We start from the raw sequence: 20,012 nt of genomic DNA, 5'->3' as shown, positions 1-20,012 counted from the left end.
TCATGTGGCCCAATGCGCAGCGCCCAGCCACAATGTCCATCTGCCGCAATGGCACCGTGGCCGGGCCGGCGGGGCTGGCGGGGCGCGGACAGCTCCTGACGGACGTGGCGCCTCCAAGCGCGCCCAAGCGCGGCCAAGCGCCACCGCTTTGGCAGCTGTTTGTTTACACGGCGCCAACAATAGCCGCAGTGCTGCGCGCGGCACCGCCAGAGCACCCTTCACGAAGTCGACGCGGAGCCTCCGCCCGGCCGCACGGGTCCAGCCAGTACCGCCTTGCGGCCCTGAGCCCTGCGTCCTTCCTCGCCACGGCCTTGTCCTCCGCGACGCCTAAGCCTCTGCAGATCAAACAGCGTCGCCGCGGGGCTCTAGGGCGGCGGCGGCGCGGTGGCGTCTCGGAGCGAGGTCGCCAAACGTGCGTAAACAGGGGCTTAAGGGCTCTCGATCTGGGGCGGCCTTGGCGCATCCATTCAGCCGGTTCAAAAAGCAGCACCCTGCGGCCGGGCCAGCCCTTTCCCTTCTGGCCCTGCGGTCAGCGCCGTCTGACTGTAGAGTACCCACCCGGCGGGCCGCGGGACGGGAGCCGAGTGTGAGGGTGCGGCACGGCGTGCGGCACGCCAAGCGCCGCGCCACCCTAAGCGCGCCCTGCTCCCCGCCCGGGTCTTCCCACAGACACTATGACGTCACCGCCGGCCCGGGCCATTTTTGGCCTGCGCGGGTGAGCCGGGCTGCCAGTACAGCGGATACCCTGGGGACTGCGTCGGGGCGTCGGGGCGGCGCTCTCGATGGCGGAGACTGGGAGGGGGCCGCCGCCCTGCCGCCGGGGACGGCGAGGGGACCTCGTTGGCACCGCGCCGCGCGCAGAGTGGGGCCGTGCCTGCGCGCCCGCCAGTGGCGCGGGCCGCGCGGTCGCCAAGGCGCAGGCGGCCGGTAATTTTCGCGCCACGCTCTTGTTTTTCTTGTTTGGGGATGCTTCTAATTGGGCCGCTTTTGAGGCCCGTCTTCGACGAGAAGTAACACTGTTTGGAGGTTCCCTGCAGCGTAGCGGCGTGCGAGTAGCGCCCGGCGCGGGCACCGTGCCACGCCAGACCGCGTCTGCAGCGGCCCGTCCAACGCGCTGTGCGAAACTGCAAACAGGGCCGCTTGTTTTGCGTTGCTTTACGCCCTCGCTCGGATAAGTCCCTCTCGAGGCAACCGGCCGCAGAAATAGACGGAAACTGGCCTCAGCGGCGCAGCCTCCCTCCAAGGCTTCCGCCTGTTTTCATAGCCCGGCACCGGACCGGCTCCGTCTGCCGCCAGTGTTGCCAGGCGCGTTTAAATAAGTCCAAATGCGTGCGACTCTATTCGCACGACGCGAAGTCGCCGTCGCGATGCAGCGAAACGTGCAGAAGGACCGGCGTCGCGACGCTGTTTTGAAAGGTTTACGGCAAAGCGACCCAGGGGCAAGGTTCCCCAAAAGAGTTGCGTAACATCCCGAACCCCTCGGTCCCCTCCCAATTTTTTTCCGCCGACACGTCACGGCAAAGAGGGACGGCAACAGGCGGCACCGCGGCACCGCGGCGTGGAAAGCGGCTTCCCTCCTCAAAGTGGCCGTTCAAAGGCGTCCCCGTCACCCCCAGGGCCTCGCCCAGGGCCTCGCCCAGGGCCCCGTGCGTGTTTGTCTGAAAACGCGCGCCCCAACCCAACCTACCGCACGGCGCCCGCCCCGCCCCGCCCCGCCCCGGACAGTGCCGTGTGCAGCGAGACTGGCCGTCGCCAACGAGAGGACAAGCCCCGGCCGGGCCGGCCGGGCCGTGTGGGAGGGGAGGGTGCTGAGCCGCGCAGCGCCAGTGGCGGCGGAACAAGCAACCAGAATTTTGCAGACGACCACTAACCGACTTCGCCGCGTGCCAAGAACCGGCCGACTATTGAACAATGTGGCAGTAAAGCATCAATCTCAGTACATAAACAACAATGGTTCGGGTTGAGATAGAAACTCTTCTTTAAGGCCGTACTGCACTTTAAGAACTCGGTCCGCCCCTTTGAGGACAGTCACTCACTCACCGCGCTGAGGCCGCGCTCACGTTAATCCAACCAGACAAAATTACGACAGGGATGAAGAAGAAGAAGTTAGGTGAAAGAACAGATGAAACTGAGCTCGATGAAACCAACCCCGATGAAAAATGGAACCCACGACCTAAAACAAAATTGCGATACACCGGCCGCAGAGACGCCGGGTTTATTTTATTTCCACACGAGCACTAGCACGAGCACAGCGCAGAGTGGAGGCTCCGCGACCGAAGCCTCCTCCTCGCCGGGCGTTGAAATCGCCGGCGGCGCGCCGTACCCGTGCAAGTGTCCGAGGGCTCGGACCGGGTCGCTGAGCCGGGCGGCCTGGGGCGCGGCAACGGCGGCAAGGGAATGCACACGACGAGCTAATGAAGTGCCTGGTGGCGACTGCGGTGCGACACACTGTAGTAGAAGTAGTGCGCCCTACGCGACCGCCATGCCCCGCGCGCCCCGCCACGCCCCGCCGCTTGGACGCAGGCCCACCGCACACAATGCACCGCCCCGCCACGGGGCCCTGCGCGCCCTGCGCCCTTAGGGTCAGCTTCATTCAGAGATAACAATCGTGTGTAAGTGTGTGTGAGGGCGCGTAGTAGTGGACGTGAATGACACAAGGGCCGCGAGGGGGCTGTGAATGAACTACCCCGGCCGCCGACCCCGCGGGGGGCACAGACAGACAGGATCATACGCGCGCGCGCCGAAAAACAAATAAATGCCGAAACTTCAAAGGACTCTCCGACACGGCCGGGGCCGGGGCGACGCGGGGCGACGTCAGTCAAACTTCTCGAAGCGACTCGGCCGATGGCGGGCCGTCGGGCGGCGCCACGCAACGCCCCTCTGGGGCCTCTGGGGCCTCTGGCACACAAATGCAGTCGCCCTCTATTTATAGGGGATTCGGGCGAAGTGTGTCGAGCCGAGGCGGGCGGCGCGTCCACGGCGCGGGGCGTCCTTCGCCACGAAGTGCCACGCAGGAATGCAGGCGCGAGGGACGACTCGGCGACCTGCATCGCACGGCCGCGTCAGGCCTCTCGCCCCTCTCCCTCGCACTCACGGGACGTCCCGCCTGGTACAGGCGCGAGAGAGACAGGCCGTCGGTCGCGAGCGCGGAATCCCTTTGGTGCTGCGCGGGGGACGCCAGGGGCGAGCAGGCCGTCCCGCCGAACACGTCGCTGTGCGGGCTTGCCTACCTGCAGCTCGTAAGGCGCTAGCAGTGGCAGCCGGGAGTGAGAGAGAGAGAAGGGGGAGAGCGTGCCAGCCTCGCACGGCGCTATCGGCTGGCTGCATCAGCGCGCCGCGTCGCCGGGTCCTTCATGAAGTGCCAGGAGCACCGCGTCGTCTAGCCGGGCGCCCACAAGTGGGCCACGATTTATTACCGGCCAGACGAACACCTCGCGGCCCCGGCCCGCCCCGATCGGGCGAAAGCGAAAAATTGGGGAGACGGGCGGGGTCGATCACACACTCGGCGGCCCTGCCAAGGAATTCGGACGGGGAGGATCGGGGATCGGGCCGACAGGTGTGTCGGCCGGCGCCCCCGGGTCACACCGACGCCGTCCCCGCCGTCCCACACCGGCTAGACGCCGTGCCGACAACCCCGCTCCAACGGGACCACCGGCCAACCCCCCGCCAAGAAACAAGATAAAAGTGTCGCTAGCACCTCCGACGGGCAAAGCCAGGACGTGCTGCAGGTGGAGAGGCCCACGTTCCCGAAGACAGCGCGGGCACCGCAACGCGATACGCGTCTTCATCGAGCATCGCGCCGTGCGAAAAGCGAGCGCGTTTTAGCGGAATCGAGTTTCGTGCGCGGAACGCGGCGTGAGACGGTTTGGGTCCGCGGGGCGTGGCGGGGCGTGCGCCAAACCGGCGGAAATAGCCTTTACGTAAGGCGGGGGCAGAGCGACTGCCCGCTACGCCGGCCGCCGCGGCAGCCTAACGCCCACCGGCCGCCGTTCAAGCATCGCGAAGCGGCGGCACTTGGTCGAGGTTCATCGCCCATGAACCCGCATATTCCGGCTCGATAACTTTCTGGCGACTTCCCTTGGCATCAGAAATAGCGCCGCACGGCGGCTGTCCAAAAAGCGCGTGCCACCGAGACAAGGGCTACGAGGGCCTCGGCGAGGGCCGTGGGCAGCGTGACAGAGAACACAGACCCCTGGCAGAGCAGACAGACCCCTGGTGGTTCACCATCGTCTAGATCTGCCGCGGTCTAGATGGATCTATCCATCCCTTTGCTGGCTCAGTAGCCGTCTTAATCTCGCTTTACTACCGCTTTGCACACGTGCAGAGGTGCAAGCTTCCGCAGTCTCGGCAGTCTGGCGGATGAATTACGCCGCCGGCAGCCCAGCCGCTGCACCCGCAGGCACTTGCACCACCGCGCAGTGGGCAAAACAGCGTTACATCACGGAATTTGGAGAGACACGGCCAGGGCCGGGCAGGGCGGTGTAAACCACAGCGCTTATCCGCGACTTTGGCAACCGGCAAAGCTGTTTGCGGGAAATGAGACGACTGGCGCCGTTGGGCGTGGTTCCCGCGAGTCGACACGGCACTACCCCGTGCGCTAGAGTGGACGCCGCGACGGCGTCTCGACGGCGGCGCTACCCCGTGTCCCCAGAACGTTCTGCCCCACGCATGACTATACCCCTTGACACAGAAATCCGCGCCAACGCACGCGCCCTTACGTTCATTCATTCATCCAATCGTCATTCAAAATCTCCCATTCGCTCCAGGGTTCAGGGTTCACTCACACCGTGCTAAAGGCTGTTCTCGCTTACCTCGTCGCAGGACGAACACCTGGGCTTGAGCTGCTCGGCGTAGTGCCTCTCGCAGAAGAGAGCGTCGTCGTGGACGCAGTAGGTGAGGTCGACGAGGAGCTCGTTGCACTGCGAGCAGGTGAAGCAGGCCGGGTGCCAGCGCAGGTTGGCGCCCAGCTTGGGCGCCACGACGGCCACCTCGTGGGCCGCCACCGTCTGCCCGCACTCGGGGCACTCCTGCGGAAAAACAAACCAGACCAGGGTCCCGGGTTCAAATACCGGCGGCGTGTAAACCGGCGGGCCAAAGACGCCATCGCCGCGCCGTTAACGCGCGACAAACGAGCGGCATGCTCCTGGTTCATGTGCGATTTAAGTGCTCGCAATACCCGCCCGCATCTGTTGCGAGCGCCTCTGCCGCCGGCCTGGGCGGCCCAGCTGCCCCGCCCACTAGTCCGCCAGCAGCAGCACTACCAGCACCAGCTGCAGTGGCGATAATGTCGCCTCGGGCCTGGGAACCACTGGGGAACCAGTGGCAGCCCGGCGCCAAACCCTTTTAGCGTCATCGCGTCTTCGCGTCACACAGTGGACCAGAATTCTAGACGCGTCTTCAGCTCCAAAGTCGCATCCGGGATTTTGACCGCCTCCACCGGTCTTCTGGCCCACTGTGCGTCGTCGGCGTGCTCCACTCACCAGGTCCTGGCTGGCGTGGTCCTGCACGTAGCCGATGTCGAGGGCGATCTCGTTGCGGGCGTGGATGAAGTCCTCGTACGAGGCCGTGTGCTGCTGCTCCACGTGCCGGCAGTAGGCCAGCGCCAGGTCCTGCTTGGGCAGCTGCAGCACGAGCTGCCGGTCGCGGTGCTTCTCGCCCGGGCTGCCCAGCAGCGGCCTCTTGGCCGCGGGCAGCGCGCTGAAGTACTCGGAGATCTGCAACGGGTTCACGAGGCATTCAATGCGGGATCACTTTCAACAGAGCTAAACTGAGGGGTAATGGAGTTGAAATAAAAACGCACCTTATGGCTAGGGAGGCCCGGCGGCACCCACGAGTACCCCTCGGCCTGCGACCGCTCCTTGGAGCCGCGGGTCGGCTTGTCGGGGTCCTGGTCCACGTCCAGGCGGAAGCCCAGCCGCTCTCGGACGTTGACCCACTCCTCGTGGTAGACATCGTGCTGCTCGCGCGGGCACTTGCAGCTGTGGCACGTCTTCCTGCAACAGCGCACCGGGCGGCGGGTTCAAAAACACGGCCTGCGTCACCAGCTAGGCGCACTCTAGTGCAGTCACTGCAGCGGGAAACGGTTAGCCGCTTGACGGTCAAACTGGCGAAAGCTGCTGGACGGGAAGGGGCTCCAAGAGGTGCGGTTAAGTGAGGCACTTTAGGAACGCGCCCCGCGCAGGAAGGCGTCGAGGGGGTACGGTTAAGTGGAGGCACTTTAAGGACGCGCCCTCCGCAGTGCGTCCTTGCCAGGCACACGCCGCACACCACGCCTACCTAATGATGAGCTCGTACAGCTCGATCTGGTTGAACACCTTGCAGTAGAGCTCCAGCACCCTGACGCAGGCGAAGCGCATGCCCGGCCAAGGGATGAGCGAGGTGTCGATGACGCCCGTCGACAGCGGGCACTGCGTCGACGGCGTCCTGGACCGGCCCGCCCCCCGGGGGTTCGGGGGCGGCAGAGCGGCCAGGGTGGCGCCGCCGTCCGCCGGGCCGGGGCTCTTCTTGGCGGCCGCGTTGCCGCCGGCCTCAGGCACCCGGCCCGCCATCTTGGGCGCGGGGGCGGGGCCGGGCCCGCGCGCGCACCGCACCGTCATGGCGTTACTCGGCGTCGTCTCTCTTCGTTACGAGGAGGTCACTTGGTGGCAGCAGCACGGTGTCATGTCCGGGCCGGGGCCGCCACACGCGCCGCGGCGTCGGCTGCAAGAGGACGGCGATGAAGCACGGCGATGTGGAGGTGGGTGTGCTGCGCCAGCCGCCGCCTGCTCCACACTGCTCGTCGTGACGTGTCTGTCGTGTCCTCCAGGGTGGCGCCCGCACCTGCCCGCCGCGCCACGCCCTGCCCTTATCGACGCAATATCGGTCGGCTGGACGGACGGCGATCAGCGGAGTGGACCAGATCCATCGGGCCCGCCGTGCCCCGCGGGGCGCGCCCACCTGCCCCGTTCCCGCCCTCCGTCCACACGGCCTTTATCATCCGGCCCCACCAGTGGGCCCCCCACCCCCGCGGGCACTCCACCCCGGAGTGTCGGCCGGCATGACAGTTGGCGTGGCGATTGGCGATGCTTCGTTTTACTGACGAGCCGTTTTCGACGAAGCCAGCAGCCATTGCGGCTAACTCCACTAACTCCGGCCTTCTGTCGGACGAAGTGCGAAGGCGCGAGGGCGATTCGGGCAACACCGCCAATGTGTGTGTGTGTGTGCGTGCGTGTGTTTGCTTTCATCGTGTGGTGTGGTGGTTGTCGAGCACTAGCGGTTCGCCGAAAGTTAATAATCTTATCTCCCGCCAGTCGGGACTCGGAGGGCCACACGCCACAAGCGGGGCCACCGTTCGGCGAACACCGAAATGCAACCCACCTGCTCGTAAAAATCGGCACGCGCATCGTGCGTCACGGAACCTGATCGGGAATAATTCATCGGCAAGGCTGACTCCGAGGGAGCGTCGATCCGTCTCTCTCGCACCTCTACGAGACGCCCCGCGAGTGCGAGAGAGACAGAGCGACCTCGCTGATGCACGCGGACGGGCGGCAAGAAGTCAACGAGGGCGAGCAAGGCGAGGATGATGGACGAGTGCGAAAAAAGGACGCGGCGTTAGTCAGCGACTTATGCGGGTCGCATGCACGCAGCGCCGCGTAACGCCATAGGGCCTTCGTCACTTCGGCACCAGGGCCGGCGCCGGGCAGCCCGAGGGGCAGCCTCGGCCTCGAGCCCGCACCGGAAAAAACGGCCGACGGCTCGTGGCGCGGCGCGGCGCCGACCGGCCCTATAGGCAGAGCAGAGGACAAACTTGCCGGTCAGTTTGCCCTGCGCAATCAAGTGTCCCTTTCCCTTCCCTTCCCCAAACAGGGTTAGAATCTCTGATCCAAGGCCCTTAGGCACGGCCCCCGTCCCCACCCTGACCTTCTCCCCCGGCTCGGCTTCTAAGAGAGTATACAATGCAGACTGGCGAAGCGCGAGGCGGGGCACAAAGCGCGCTGTATTCCGTGTAGCATCCCTCCTGGAAATGTCAGGATGGCGACCTGCAGCCCTGCAAGCATGTCGTCTTATCCACCAGGACATCCACGGCCTTTCCGCCATTTCCACCAATGAGCGCTCGCGCTGGCCGTGGGCACCGTAGGCCTTGCCCTTGCCGCGTCGAAAAGCTGCGGCAGCGCCAAAAAGGTCGAAAACTGCCGCGTCGGCAGCGGCGGCGTCGCCGCGACAACCGCCGACCAATCACGGCCCTCCGGACTTCCCTGTTGGCTGGCCCTTGCCTCGGTCCCCAACAATGCTTACTTCTGGCCCCGGTTGCCGTCCTGCCAGTCCTGCCTGTCCCGCCGCGCCGAGGCCAAGTCCAGGGCCTCCAGCTTGCGCAGCACCACGCCGACGGCGTCGACGGCGTCCTGGGGCTTCCCCGGCGACCGCGCCGGCGAGTCTGGCGGCGACTCGGGCAGCGTCTCCGGCAGCGACCGGTGCTGCTGCAGCAGCTGCAGCGGCCGCCCGGACCGGTTCTTGCGGCGCACCGCGTAGTGCCTCTCCCTGGACGGGAAGCTCGGCGTGCGGCGCGGCGCCTCCGCCGTCAGCCCGCGGTCGCGGCAGCACGAGCAGGGGCGGCCCTCCTCCGCGCCGAGGCCAAGGTGGCCCAGCCCCAGCTCCGGCCGCAGGACCGCCCCGGGCTCCGTGCCGACCCCCATCCAAGCCAAACTGACGCGACACTGATGACACTAGCGCGAAGCGACCAACAGCTCGCGGAGCCGCTGGAGTGGACTGCCTCTAATCCGCCGACCGACCGACTGACTGACTGATTCGCTCACAAAACACACCGCACGCCTCGCCGCGCCGGCTTGCCCAGCTACGCGCCGCCACGCCGTGGGGACAGCGTTGCCGCCGGGCCTGGCCGGGCCGGGCCTTGCCGCGCCGTCACGTCACAGCGACACGACGCGACCGGCCTTGTGGACAGTGCGCGCCGCGTAGCCGCACGCGCTGAGGACGCCGACGCCGGCCCCACGCGGCACCGCGCCGCCAACGGCAGTTGGCCCAGCTTGCGCAGGACGGACTGTGGTTGGGACTGTTATCGGGCTGGGGGCCCATCTGTCACGCTTAGCACCGTGTGGGACGCGCGTCGCGAGCGTCGCGAGCGGGCCGGGTCGCCTCAGTGCAACCTCGGCGGCAGCCAAGGCCTTCTCGCCAGTTCTCCGATGCAGAAGAGTATTTGCCTATCTAGACAACGTGACCACTATCTGCCAATAAAGTGGTCGTTTTCTGCCCGAGAGGCGCCAGTCATATTTTTTGTCAAAATAATCAGCTGTCCAGTTTTCCCGGAACATGATGAAGTACCTGTCCGGGTCTGAGAATTGACTGTCTCCTAGTACTGTACTTGCACCTCTCGCACTCTTCATGCCCACGGTAAAAAGCTTGTTGCATAAGGCATGCGAGCTCAAGGGCTCCAGTGCAGGTCTCCTCAAGTCTCGTCTGGCAGTCATTTCCGCTTGGGCCGTGCGACGCCGGCCGGGCGGATCTACAAAAAGACGGTGCGGTGGACAAGCTAAGCAGCAGTCTAGCCGCTCCCACGCGCCGAGACGAAGCTTCCTCCGACTGTCTGGACAGACGGGTGGTGGTGGCCTATTCACATTCACACGGCCCTCGATGGGCAGGATGGGCAGCAGTCTCTCTGTTGCACGCCCATGGCGCCCATGAGTGCGAAAGAGACAGAGATGCGACGAAAGTTTCGGAGTGAGCCGCCCCTGCATGGATGAGACGCCGCCGACAACACTGAAAACTGCCCGTGAATCGTTACCATGGCAACAACCCCTTCCCCTCTCCCCCTCCCCCCTCTCTCTCTCTGTGATGCGGCTCACGAACTGCCCTTGCCTCTTGACAGCGTACTGCGTGAAATGGCGTGGAAGGAAACGGCGGGGATAAACATGCAACAGCACGAGCCAGGCCGGTGGGCACTTTGGACCCGGACGCAGATCGAGAGCGTGTGCGCGCGAGTACACACCCACCCACCCACCCACCCCACACACACACACACGACGAACACCCGCACGCAGTCGAGCACGTCCACTTGCTGGCAACACGAGCAGCCAGAGCAACGAACGGACGACGGGCCGGGCCTAAAGCGAGGCCTCAACCGCACGCGTAAGTTCCGTTGCTGAGGTCGCGGGCAGTGTCACGGGTTCGAATCCCGGTCGCGGAACGTCGACGCGAGTATGAGCATGGAGGTGGGCGGGGGGAAGCGTCAGAGGTACACCACCACCAGCACGGCGACGGCGACGGGAAGAGAGAGATGGAGGGAGAGGGAGAGTGGGGGCAGTGTCGGTTTGGTTGCCGCGCGCTGCGAGCTGGGCGCGCTGGGCGGCAGTTGGGCTGCCTACCCACCAGGCGCAAGCCGTCCGACGAAAACGAGTCTCGGAATCGGTCTGCTGGCCCCGAGGGCAAGCCCGAGGGCCTGCGCGCGGGTTCGCCGCCCGAATTAACGCAGCAACGCGCCCCTTCTTTAAATACACGCGGCGCCGTGCCGCCCCGTTGTTGTCATCGCGGTATCATAGCCGCGCCGAGGCGCGACGGCGCGACCACACTAGGCGGCGCCTCCAGCGGACTCTACGGACAGAAGACCGGTGGGGGGCGAACAAAAGTCTAGACGCGTTTTGAGCTCCACAGTCGCTTAATAGGACTCGAACCGAACGTTTAACCCCACCAATGGATTGCTCTCCGAACGAGGAAAGCATTGGTGGGGGTCACGCGTTCAATTCGAGTCCTATTTAGCGAATCTGGAGCTTAAAACACGTCTAGAGTTTTGTCCGCCTCCACCGGCCTTCTGGCCCACTGTGCCCCGTCGCTGTCTCTGTCGCACTCGTGAGGCGTCCCGTAGGGGTGCGAGAGAGGCGGTTCGGAGAGGCCCGCACACTCACCCCGAGAGGCACAGGTGCAGCAGGCGGCGTGGCGCGTCCTCCGACGACGGCATGGCCTCGGACCCCTCGGGCTCGTGCTGCTCGTCCTCGCCGACGACGCGGCGGCGCGGGCGGTGTCGCAGGCGGCGCTCCAGGACTGAGGCGCTAGGCGCTGGGCCCTCGCAATGGGGGTGTGGCGCGACTGCGGCCAACGTGTGGAGGGATTGCAGAAGGGGAGGGGGAGGACGACCTCTGGGAAGGCCGCGGCGCCGCGGGGGATGGGGCGCGGAGAGGCGCGGAGGGGTGCCTCCAAAGGCCAAAGCCAGGGCATGCCAGGGCGCGTCACGACGGGGTCATGCAGGCGACGAACGACCAACGCAACAAGCGGCACCGCCGTCACGCCACTGCCACCACCCCGCGCACTCCGTGCTCCCCGTGCCACTGGCCGACGCGCCATCCGGCCAGCCGTCCAGAGCCTTGAAACAATACGCAGCACACAATCCGCGCGGACGCCGTGTGCATAGTGCGGGCTGTGGCAGTGCGGGGCGGAGGGAGGCAGAAATAGCGCCGTCGACTTTGAGTCGCGGCCCCCGCCCCGCCCTGCCGCCCCTCGCCGGCCGCAATCGAATGGAGCACAAACAGATTAGGCGTCCCTGCCGTGCTTATTAGACCCTGGGACAATGAGACGAGCGGCCAGGGCGGGCCAGGGGCGCCGCCTGCAACCAATTTGCCTACTCGTCACGCAAAAAAAGCACGGCAGCGGCCCAGAAAGACAGACTGGCGCGCATTTCTCAGTGCAGTGTCATCGCGCAGCTTCGCGCTTCGCGGTGCGCTTCGCGGTGCCAACCGTTGTGGGGCGGCGACGCCATTGGCACGGAAAGGACTGCCACACTCGCAAAAACGCGCTTATTTTCAGCTCCATTCTGGATGCACTCCGACGACGACGACGTCCTGCCCGAGGTTTATCCCACCGTAAAACTGCGCGCCCGTTGGTTCAAAGGGGGCGGGCGGGGCGGGCTCTCGACTTTCAGCTTTCATTACGTCTCTTTGGTGCGCCATTTTCGACTCCAGGGTCCCCCGGCCCGTCCCGGCCCACCACAAAACCGCGGGGCGGAGGCGGAGGCGGCAGAGGGAACTTGGTGGCATTATTCGCACCGCGGAGGCGGCAGGGCCGGGCATTTCAAAAATGTCAAGAAGCAAATAAACGCTCCGTTTCCGCTCAGCACAGCGCCCCGCGCGCCCCGCCCGCCCCGTCGCGGCCGCAAACACATCAGCGTCGAAATAATAAAAGAAATGGCAGGAATGAGCGGGCTGGCGGGCAGGCGGGGTGCCGTGGCCGCGGGTGCCGTGGGCGCGGGCCCGTGTCGGGCGGGCAGCCGGGCCGGCCAGCAGCTGCTAGTCGTCGCCCCGACCAACCCGCGCCCCGTCGCCAGGGCCGCCAGCGCCTCTCGTGGCGCGTGCTGGAAACACCCGCCGCCCACGCCAACGCGCCAACCCCAGACCGCCGCCGGGGAAAGCCAAAAGCCATGCCGCGACGCGCCCCCGCGTTCAGGTTTGCCGCCATCGTCGTTTCCTGGAAGGACGCCGTCGTGGCGTCGGTCGGTCCCCTGCGGTCCCCAGTCCCCGCTGCGGGGCCGGCCGGCCACCGCGTGACCTCGACCCATCCCATGAGTCCGGCGATAGTCTGCAGGGGGTCTGTCGCCGCGTCGCTGCCCCCCTGGGCCCTGGCCGCCCTGGCCGCCCTGGACACCGAGGGCGTGGTCGCGATGGGCTTCCCTCCCCCACCTGCCGTCCGTGCACACAGCAGCGCCCGCCACGCCCTGCCGGCGCAGCCCTGGCCCGGCCCGAGCACACACTCACTTAGCAGAGCAAGCTCGGCTGTTTTCCCTCCTGCCCTAAAGGGCCCTTGATGGCGGCGACGGCCCTTCACCCTTCGTGGCGCCAGCCCGCCAGCGCGCCGGCCACGGAATGGATTTCCGGCGTCCCTGAACGGACGAGGCGGCGAGGCGGCTTTCTTGCGAGTGGAGTGGAGACTCGGTGAAGACTCCGCGGGGGGTGAATTGGAGGCTCTGTCGGCCGCCACCCCTTCCACCCCAACTGCAAGGCTGCACCGCACCGCCCCAATCAGTCACGCCTCTGCCGCCCTCTAACCAGCCCGCCCCGCCCCGCCCTTCCAAACAGCGAGCATTGTTGTTCTAACGCCCCCGCCCGCACGTGTCGGCGTGTCGGTGCAAAGGCCAGGCGGTGGCATTTGCCAGCAGCACCACCAACCAGCCCTTCCTGGCCCTTCTTTCCTCGGCGGGGCACGGCACGGCACGGCACAGCACGGCCGTGGTGGGAGCCGCGAGCCCTTGGCTTGCCGGACCTTGGACTCGCTGGGCGCGCTGGGCGGGCAAGGCTGCCTTGGCCGTGAGACGACGCACTGCCGCACAATGAACCAGTTTCACTTTCAGCACCCGTCTGCATGCAACAGCCCGGCCGACAACGGCGCGGCAGCAGACAGCACAGCAACATTGCCGGCCTGGTCTACCTGCCTCAGGCTGCTGAAAAGTATAGGCATTCGATTGAGAAGCCCCTCGCCTTGTTTTGATTTTACTAAAAGTAGGAAAGGCCTGGGATCATTTCCCGGCCCGATGAGCAAGGTCGTCTTCCCGCGCGAGATACGTCGACGCTAAGTCCAAGGACGCCGTCGTGGCCGTGGCCGAGGACGTGGCCGAGGACGTCGCCGAGGACGTGGCCGAGGACGTCGCCGAGGACGTGGCCGAGGACGTGGCCGAGGACGTGGCCGAGGACGTGGCCGAGGACGTGGCCGAGGACGTGGCCGAGGACGTGGCCGAGGACGTGGCCGAGGACGTGGCCGAGGACGTGGCCGAGGACGTGGCCGAGGACGTCGCCGAGGACGGCGCCGCGGGGCAGCGCAACGCACCCCACACTCGGCACAGCCCTGGCGCGTCGCCGTCGCCGGTCGCCACACATTTGTGTCGAGTTTACGACGCCCACGGCCTGCAGGCCGGTTCCGAACGGTGCATTCGCGGCGCTGTCTCTCTCGCACTCGTGGAGCGCGCCGTGGGGGCGCGAGAGAGACAGAGCGACCAAAGGCATCGCCGCCTGTTCGATTCCACGGCCGTTGGGCAAGGCGGCAAGGCTCGGAGCTTGGCTCGATGCGATGGCCGGCCCGCGCCGCCCCGCGAGGCGAGCGATCTGCTGCTGCCCTCGGCGAGAAATAAACAAACGCGCACGCACACAAGGACACCTGCAGTGCGCAGCGGCGGCGGGGTGTGCTGTCAGTGCCGGTCAGGACAGCCACACTGCAAGCCTCGACGTCCCCGCCGTCCCCGACCTGCCGCACCGCCGTAAAACCCAGGGGCGGGCCGGCGGGGCCAGCAGGACCGCGGGGTGGACTTGACTTGACACAGCGGTGGGCGGACGGGCACGGACAAACAGGGATGAAAACCGGGCCGTGGCGGGCCGGGCCGCAAGGGCGTTGGGCCCAGCCCGCCCAGCCCAACGCAAAGTGGTGTGATTTAGGGCCGTTGCCGACTCGGTTTGATTCCCCGATTCCCCGCGCCGCGCCGGGAATGTAAACACGCCGCGGGCCTGATGTGAGGATCGCCGCCGCGAGGAGTAATCGTCCACCGCGAAAAGAGAGAGGGGAGGGGAGGGGAGGGGAGGGGGGGAGGGGGGAGGGGAGGGGCCGGCCGGCCGGCCAGGCCACTCCAAAGGCAATGAGTGGAACCTCTGCTGCGGGCCGCGCGGCATGCCGGCACGCCAGCAATGCGGCTAGAGAGGAATCACTCGCTATTTGTACGTACAGAGGATATCCAGGTTTTGACGGCCACCGCGTCCATCCATTCAAGCCCGTCAACAAAGCCGAGTCGCTCCCTCCGCGTCGCTCTCGAGGGCCTTCCCTCCGTCCAGCCAGACAGGTGTGCGTCGGGCCGTCGGCGTGACGTCACAGGGCTCTGATAGTGACGCCGGCAGAGGCGGAGGCTGGGCGTGCTGAGTCACGGGGCTGCATGCCGCGGGCTGCCGGGGGGCGTCGCGAATTCCACGCCAGGGCCAGCGGTCTGCTGCACGCACAGGCACACACACGCACACACACACGCACGCACGCACACACACGCAGGGCAGGGCGTTCAAGGCGAGGCCTCAAGTGGCGTCGACAGGGCGGCTGCATCTGGCGACGCGGCACCGGCCAGACCACTGGTCCGAGGCCCGCAGTTTGATTCCGAACCGAGCTCTCTGTCTCTCTCATCAGAGAGCCGGCCCGTGGCGCCCGTGGCAGTGCGAGAGAGACAGAGCGGCGGGGCTGGGCAGGGCCAGGACGAGGGCGGCCCGGCCCGGGGACGTCCAGCCAGACTTCTCGCCGATAAGGCGACCAAAGTGGCCCTCCTCTCCTCTCCTCTGCGCGTCCCGACTCGAGAGGCGGCCTGCCCTGCCTGCTGGTCGGCCTGCCAGGCCTTTGCCTGCCACAACACGCTGCAGAGTGCAGCCGCGCAGTCCCGGACCGAAAAAGATAGTCAATAAAAGTGCCCCGAAGGACCAAGGACCGCCAGAGCGCGGCCAGTGCCAGGGGCTGCCAGGGGCGGCCAGGGTCGCGGGACACAAAATAGCCCCCAGGAGGTGACGCCGGCATGGAGTGCGTCGTAGGCGCAGCAGCGCGCCAACGGCAGCGATCCTGCCAACTTCCAAACGCGTGTTTGGCGGTGCCTGAGGAGTCCGCCGCCCTTGCTGGGCCTCCGACGACGCGACGGGGGCGACGGGGGCCTCGGCCACCTCACTGCACCGGCAGCCCAGCCAGCCCCCGCTCAGTGACTCAGCGTGCACACATTGTCCGCGCGGTCATCGCGAAAGGTGCGAAAAGACGCGCCCCAGAGCGACTGCTCGGAAAAGGAAAGCAAATTAAACGTAACGGCGCAGGGCGAGGGGGTATGCACTCGCGTAATAGTCGGTTCACTCTATCTGTAATAGCACGCGTAATAGTACGCGTAATAGTCGCGTAATAGCCGAAATTCTCAAATTTTTGCCAATTTTGGGGTGTTTTGGGGCCGTTTTTAGCTAAATTCTGATTATTTTGAAGCGTAATAGAGCGTAATAGCGTAATAGTCGGTCCACAGGTTTTGAGAGTGCATACCCCCTCGGCGCAGGGCGCGCAGGGCGCGCGGCTTGAGGCATTGCGACGCGACATGTCACTCTAGACGAACACAGGCCGGGCGCGCAGCGCGGCGCAGCGCAGCACTACCGTCTCGGTTTAGGGTTCAGGCTTAACGGCCTTGGCTCGGGCTGCTGCGACGCCTCTCAAATTGCAGGAAGACGCCCCGGGCTGTGTGGGTGTGGTGCAGGGCCGGGCAGAGCGGCACTGCACTGCGACATCACGAGGCGCGTGTCACCAGCGGCAATGCAGCGAGGGGGGGGGAGAGCTTATTATCCCAATGCCGTCCTTTCTGGCATGCCGCTCGACAAAACGACCGCAACTTGGCTCCATTTCCTCCCCCTCAAGTCTCCAAGATTTACAACTACACCGTGGCGAACCACACGTTCGTTTGAGTGCGAGGCCGCCCGGCGAGCAGGCAGCCCGCGTGCTTCTGTGCGCGACGGGACTGCCTACCCGGACAGGCGCTAGGCCGCCTGGTGAGCAGGCAGCCCGCGTGCTTCTGTGCGCGACGGGACTGCATACCCACACGGCGCCCTCACGCCACCACCCCTCTCGCGTCATCGGAAGCCTGCACACCCCCACAAATTAAATTTAGGCAGGCTCGGTTTGCTTTGATTGGGCCGGGCCGGGCCCCTCGGGGGGGCATCCCGAGGGCCCCAAACTGGGGCGGCCCGAAGGCCCGAAGGCCCCAGCGCGGATGAGGCGTAGATGAGGCGGACAGCGGAGCGGTGCGCGGTGGCCAATTCAGGCCGGCGGTGGGGGCAGGTCCATTCATAAGGCTCCCATGGCCCATGGCGGACTCGGCCCGGCCCGGCAGCCTGGCACAGCCGTGACAGAGCTATGCGAGGGCGTCGCCGTGGCGTGGCGGCGTGGCGGCTTGGGCTGAGGCTTGGGCCCCGCTAGGCCCGGCCGGCCGGCGCCACAGATTCGAGATCCCCCGATGCACGGCGCCGCGGTGGACGCTGCCAACTCGCTGATGGAAGTCCCCCTTCCTTCTCTCCCCGGGGAGGCGACGATTGTCTGGCGAAACAGCTGGCGGCGCCATTACGCGTCTGATTTGGCGGGAAATGATCCTCGCGGTCCGCGTCGCCGCGTCGCCAGGACGACACGCCGAGAACGACGCCAAGGGCCGCTATCCGCACCACGGCCGCGACCGACCGGGACAATTATGCGCAGTCGGCGCGTCGCCCTGAAAACACCGAAAACTACGCCGCCAAGCACCTTGCCGATCAGGCGAACCACGACGAAACCGCAAAGTGTGTGCGTGTGTGAGCGTGCGTATGTGTGTGTGTAAGAGTGTGTGTGTAAGTGTGTGCGTGTCTCTCGGCGAGTGCAGTGCTGGTCGTTGGCCGAGACAGTTGCGGAGCAGAGCGGAGGCAGTGCGCAGGGCGGTCCGGCCGGCACGGAGGCGAGGCGAAGCGAGGCGATGAGTCTTGGCAGGGGGTCCTAACGCCGTCCACGCCTCGAGCGTGTTTACAAACAGAGGCGGCGGGACAGGGGCGGCCGTCAAGTCAAAGGGACTCGCGGGGGCGCGCCCTGGCCGGCCCTGCCCTGGCCGCAGGTACCTTCGTACGTTCAAACGGCTTGTCATACTGTACCAGACTGTACCAGACGAGTCAGACAGGGATGTGTTGAGAAGTTCAATCTCGAAACAGGACTCGAATCAAACACGATGTTGCCGATAGACTCCGCGATCAAAGCCTTTGGGCAGACCGTAGACACTACATGTGTTGGACTGGCGTCCTATTTGGGGACAGCCTCCGCGGGCAGGGCGGCGCAGGGCGGTGACCACCCCTTTGACCGGGGCGCGCATGTCGGCGCCCGAATTCGCGATAAAAAATAATACCAACACGGTCCGCGTGTTAATCCTGGTATTTACTTTTGCCGCCGCCCCGACGTGCAGACCACTGCCAAGAGTCATTCTTCACCTCCCCTGAGAAGTGACGCGGGCCTCCGTGCCGGGCCAGCCCTCGGGCCAGCCAGCCATCCGTGACGCAAGGGCCGGGCCTCTGCCGTCGTGGACCCTACCTGGACTGCCGCCTAGCTCGGCCTAGCTCGGCCTGCCTAGCTACACCACAACCACATCCTCGTGCAGGTGGTGGCGGTGCTGACACCGACGTCGCCGTCGCGTGTCAGCTGTCAGTGTGTCAGCTGTCAGCGTGTCGGCGTCGTCTTGACGTCACCGCCGGCGACAACGCCCACCCACAACAGTCCGCCCGAGAAGATGCTGGACGACGACGACGACGGAACGTGTTCACTATCGCACTTCAGCACCAGGAATGGTAGTCCTCGACTCTCTCTCACACACACACACGGACGCGCGCGCGTGTCACACGTTCGCGCACGTGCCGTCCACGTGACGAGGGCGTCTCGGATGCAGGCCGGCGTGATCGTCGTCGCGACGCTGGCAGTCCGGCGTACCGGCGTCGTGGGGGGAGACTGGCCGACTAGCCTGGCCCGGCCCCTGCGCCGCCATGGCCGCCCCTCCCACCCCCTCCCCCTGCCGCTCTTCGCCCCGCCGCGCCAGCGCGCCGCCAAGAGGCTGCGCCGGCCGCGCGCTACCGATAGATCCTGTTATCACGGGCGCGTCGCCGTCGCAGCACGCGTGCGGTGCACTGGTGGATTTAGCGGCCAGGGTGACGTCGTGCACTTGGAGTGAATCAGTCCGCCCGAAATAGCGGACGTGGTATCAGAGAGATAAGTCACCCGGCCTGGGCGGCCTGGGGGCCACGTTAAGGTGCGGCCAGGTACGCGACCCTGGTCCTGGTGAACCTGGTGGTCTTGGTGAACCTAGTGGTCCTGGTGAACCTGGTGGTCCTGGTGAACCTGGTGGTCCCACGGGACGACCCACGAGTGCGAGCGAGACAGAGCGACGCAAGCAGAGTTCGGGATCGGACTACGCCCCGCACGTCAGCGGCTCGTCCGACGAGCGCCAAAACACCGTCTTCATAACGCCGACCATAATGTCACGACTCGACACGATTTCGAGATTTGTTATCCCTCTGTGAGAGAGTGTGAGTGTGTGTGTGTGCGGGGCCCACACTGACGTGCTCCTCAGGAACCATTGCCAAGGCGGTGGAAGGGACGCGCATTGCACCTACGTCAGAGGGCCTTCCTGCCGACTGATTCCGCACGCCGCCGACGTCGCTCTGTCTCTCTCGCACAAATGGAGCTTCCCGCGAAGGTGCGACAGAGACAGAGCGACGAAACGCTGTGAAGAATCAACTCTCGAGCTCTCTGGTGGAAGACAAGCACTGCGAGCCGCCGAGTAAGGCAGCATGCGAAAAACACGATGGTCTTCGTTCTCAAAGTCATTCTTCTTCTTCCCTCCTTCTGATGCTGCTGCTGTGGTTCGGTCCGGTTCTGCCCCGCAGGGACTGCCACGAATTAGCGCTGGCCCGCTGAGAGGCGCGTGCCGCCGGTGCCTGAGCCAAGGGTCCACCCTCGCCGCCCCTCGCCCCCTCCTGCTGTCTCTCTCACTGCCGAATAAACGCTCTCCGCGGTATGGCGTGGGCGGGGCGCGGGGGGGGGGGGGGGGGGAGGCAACGTGGGGCCGTCCTCTCTACTCTCTGGGCGCCCCGCTCCGCACTGCTCCGCACCGCACCGGATGCTGGACCACGCAGGCGACCGCAATGTCGCACCGCCAAAAAAGAACAACAAAACAAAGCGGCAACGACAACGCCGTGTCGGCCGCCAGGTCCGCCAGGCACGTGGAGTGCACCACAGGCCGCAGACCTGTTTGTTCTGGTGGTGGCGGTCCCCCGCCCACCCCGCCCCGCCCGGGGCACGCGGGGCCTGGCCGGCCGGCGTGGCGCTTGCCGCCCGGGGCCGTGGGACGGGACGTGGGACGCCCCGCATCAACGATGGTGACACTGATTGGCTGCGCGCTGCCCGCCCCTTTCCCACCCTGCGAGGCCCAGCTTCGTCGCTCTCTCGCACTCGTGGGGCGCCCCAGGGTGCGAGAGAGACAGCGACGTAAAAGCCCT

General features: G+C 66.1%; 1 protein-coding gene across 2 annotated transcripts in view; it reads right to left on the bottom strand.

Annotated features, from left to right (window-relative positions):
* LOC117642627 (four and a half LIM domains protein 2) overlaps positions 1 to 20,012 on the bottom strand; it is a 58,242-nt gene that overhangs the window by 22,240 nt on the left and 15,990 nt on the right. For both annotated transcript variants that reach the window (XM_034381008.1, XM_034380997.1), the window contains exons 3-5: positions 5,801 to 5,993; positions 5,481 to 5,714; positions 4,812 to 5,027 (exon numbers count right to left, since the gene is read on the bottom strand). In XM_034381008.1, the coding sequence (XP_034236899.1) occupies positions 4,812 to 5,027; positions 5,481 to 5,714; positions 5,801 to 5,993 (643 nt within the window). The remainder of the gene's footprint in view (positions 1 to 4,811; positions 5,028 to 5,480; positions 5,715 to 5,800; positions 5,994 to 20,012) is intronic.

The sequence above is a fragment of the Thrips palmi genome, unplaced genomic scaffold (genome assembly GCF_012932325.1).
Source record: "Thrips palmi isolate BJ-2018 unplaced genomic scaffold, TpBJ-2018v1 HiC_scaffold_1, whole genome shotgun sequence".
Taxonomy (NCBI): domain Eukaryota; kingdom Metazoa; phylum Arthropoda; class Insecta; order Thysanoptera; family Thripidae; genus Thrips; species Thrips palmi.
The sequence above is the reverse complement of the archived record's forward strand: the minus strand, read 5'-3'. Positions and strand labels throughout refer to the sequence as shown.